Source organism: Drosophila ananassae (assembly GCF_017639315.1).
Source record: "Drosophila ananassae strain 14024-0371.13 chromosome Y unlocalized genomic scaffold, ASM1763931v2 tig00000113, whole genome shotgun sequence".
NCBI lineage: Eukaryota > Metazoa > Arthropoda > Insecta > Diptera > Drosophilidae > Drosophila > Drosophila ananassae.
This window is the reverse complement of record NW_025319070.1, coordinates 134,856-136,742: the sequence shown is the minus strand read 5'-3', so window position 1 is coordinate 136,742 and position 1,887 is coordinate 134,856. Positions and strand designations below refer to the sequence as shown.

The following is a 1,887-nucleotide window of genomic DNA, read 5'->3' as shown; positions in this document are numbered from 1 at the left end:
ATGTGTTGGTGTTTCTCTGTAAGCGACCTTAAACTAATCCCTACAAAATCAGAAGTGGGCCGATCTCATGCCAAATAAACAATTAAGTAAAACGAAAATGGACGTTAGCAACGCATTAATTGCACAATTAAAAAAGTGGTTAAGTGTGTTACGGCTACCAACAAAGGGGACAAAGCGCGAATTAATATTGCGTTTGGGTAAAATGTCAACGAAATCGCGTAATTATCTGGAAACGATTATTAATCAAAAAGAAGACGGCGATGGAAGCAACGGTGAAGACGAATATGAAGAAGATCTTGAATTAGAGAACAACGAAGAAAACAACGACGAAGCTGGAGGCGAAGAAGGAGTCAAAAACAACGACAAAGCTGGAGGCGAAGGAAACGACGAACACGGAGGTGAAACTGAAGGAAAAGCTAGCGATAAAAATGAGAGCAAAAGTGGCGGCGATCGAAGCGGAAAAGACGGAGGCAAAAGAAACAGCAAAGATGGAGACGAGAGCAGCAGCAAAGACGGCGGCGAAAACAACAACAACGACGGCGGCGAGGGAGAAGACAAAGATGAAAATTATGCACGCAACGACAGGAATGAAGCCGGCAGCAGCGCCGCGAAAGTAAGCGCCAGTGAAGAAATGAAAAAAGGCAACGTTGCGAAGTCGAAGCTTCTGGAATTTCACAACCCAAGCATCGACATTTCGTTGGGCATGGCAACACAGGTTGTGACTGAATTTTCGGGTGAAACTTGCGCACGAAAATGGATTACGCAAATGAATAATATTGCAACCATTTATGGAATTAACGGACAATACGTTAAGATGTTGATGATTAGTAAAATCAAAGAAAAAGCAAACGTGTGGCTGCATGCAAACCCTGAACGCATCATGCTACCGTTGGAGGAGTTATCCGCTGAGCTAATTTCGAAGTTAGAGGCAAGGCGTCAATTCGAGAACCGTAAATGGAGTTCCGGTGAAAGTTTTGGAAGTTACGTGGACGATAAAGTGATGCTTCATCAGAGAATCAACATACATAGATGCAGAAAAGTTGATAAGTCGCATCATTGAAGGAATTCCTAATCAAGGGCTCGTAATCAAGCACATATTCAGTGCTTCGAAAATGTTGCACATATCAAACGTGCATTTGCGGAGGTGAAGTTGCCTAAATCTTATGGTGACAAAAAGGAGGCAGCAGTGAACAAGGCCGAAGAGGACAGCAAGGACACGCGTTGCTATAATTTCAATGCTAAAGGACATTGGTCGCAGGAGTGCAGGAAGCCAAGACGGGAGAAAGGATCGTGCTATCCATGTGGCGAAATGGGAGATTTTGTGGCGAAGTGCCCGAAAAACAAAATTAAGAACGAGGTCAAGAACGATTATGTGAGATATTTTGAAATTTACTTTAGGAATAATGCTAATACCAAGTTAATTGGCCTCATAGATACAGGAAGCCCAATTTCGTTTATTAAAAGTTCTAAAGTACCCGAAAATGTTTGTAAAATGCCAGTTTCAAGTTTATATCATGGAATAAATGAAAGTTGTTTGGAAACTTATGGCAGAATATTATGTTATATATAGAAAGAATTTAATAAAGTACAATTTCATTTAGTTGTTGTGGCAAACAAATGTATGAGCCATGATGTAGTCCTAGGAAGGGATTTTATGGAAGGATTTTATGGAAGAATGTTATGGTTACGGTAGAAAATTTAGAGAATGTTAAAAACAGTTATGATGTTAGTAATGGAGAGCAAATAGTTGAGGCTGAACAGAAAAGAATTAGTGATGTTAATAAGGTTAGTGATGAAAGCCGGATAATAAGCAAAGAGGTAATAGTTAGTAATAAACAAAAGATAAGAAATGCAGTTAGGTTACAAGAAGCAACGGAAGTTGACATA

At 40.0% G+C, this 1,887-nt stretch overlaps 1 protein-coding gene across 1 annotated transcript; it reads left to right on the top strand.

Annotated features, from left to right (window-relative positions):
- The first annotated feature begins 202 nt into the window (after positions 1-202).
- Positions 203-1,060, top strand: LOC123258223 (GATOR complex protein WDR24-like). Its single transcript, XM_044718098.1, has one exon. It carries the CDS (start codon positions 203-205, stop codon positions 1,058-1,060), a length of 858 nt encoding a protein of 285 aa, XP_044574033.1.
- Positions 1,061-1,887: the final 827 nt, after the last annotated feature.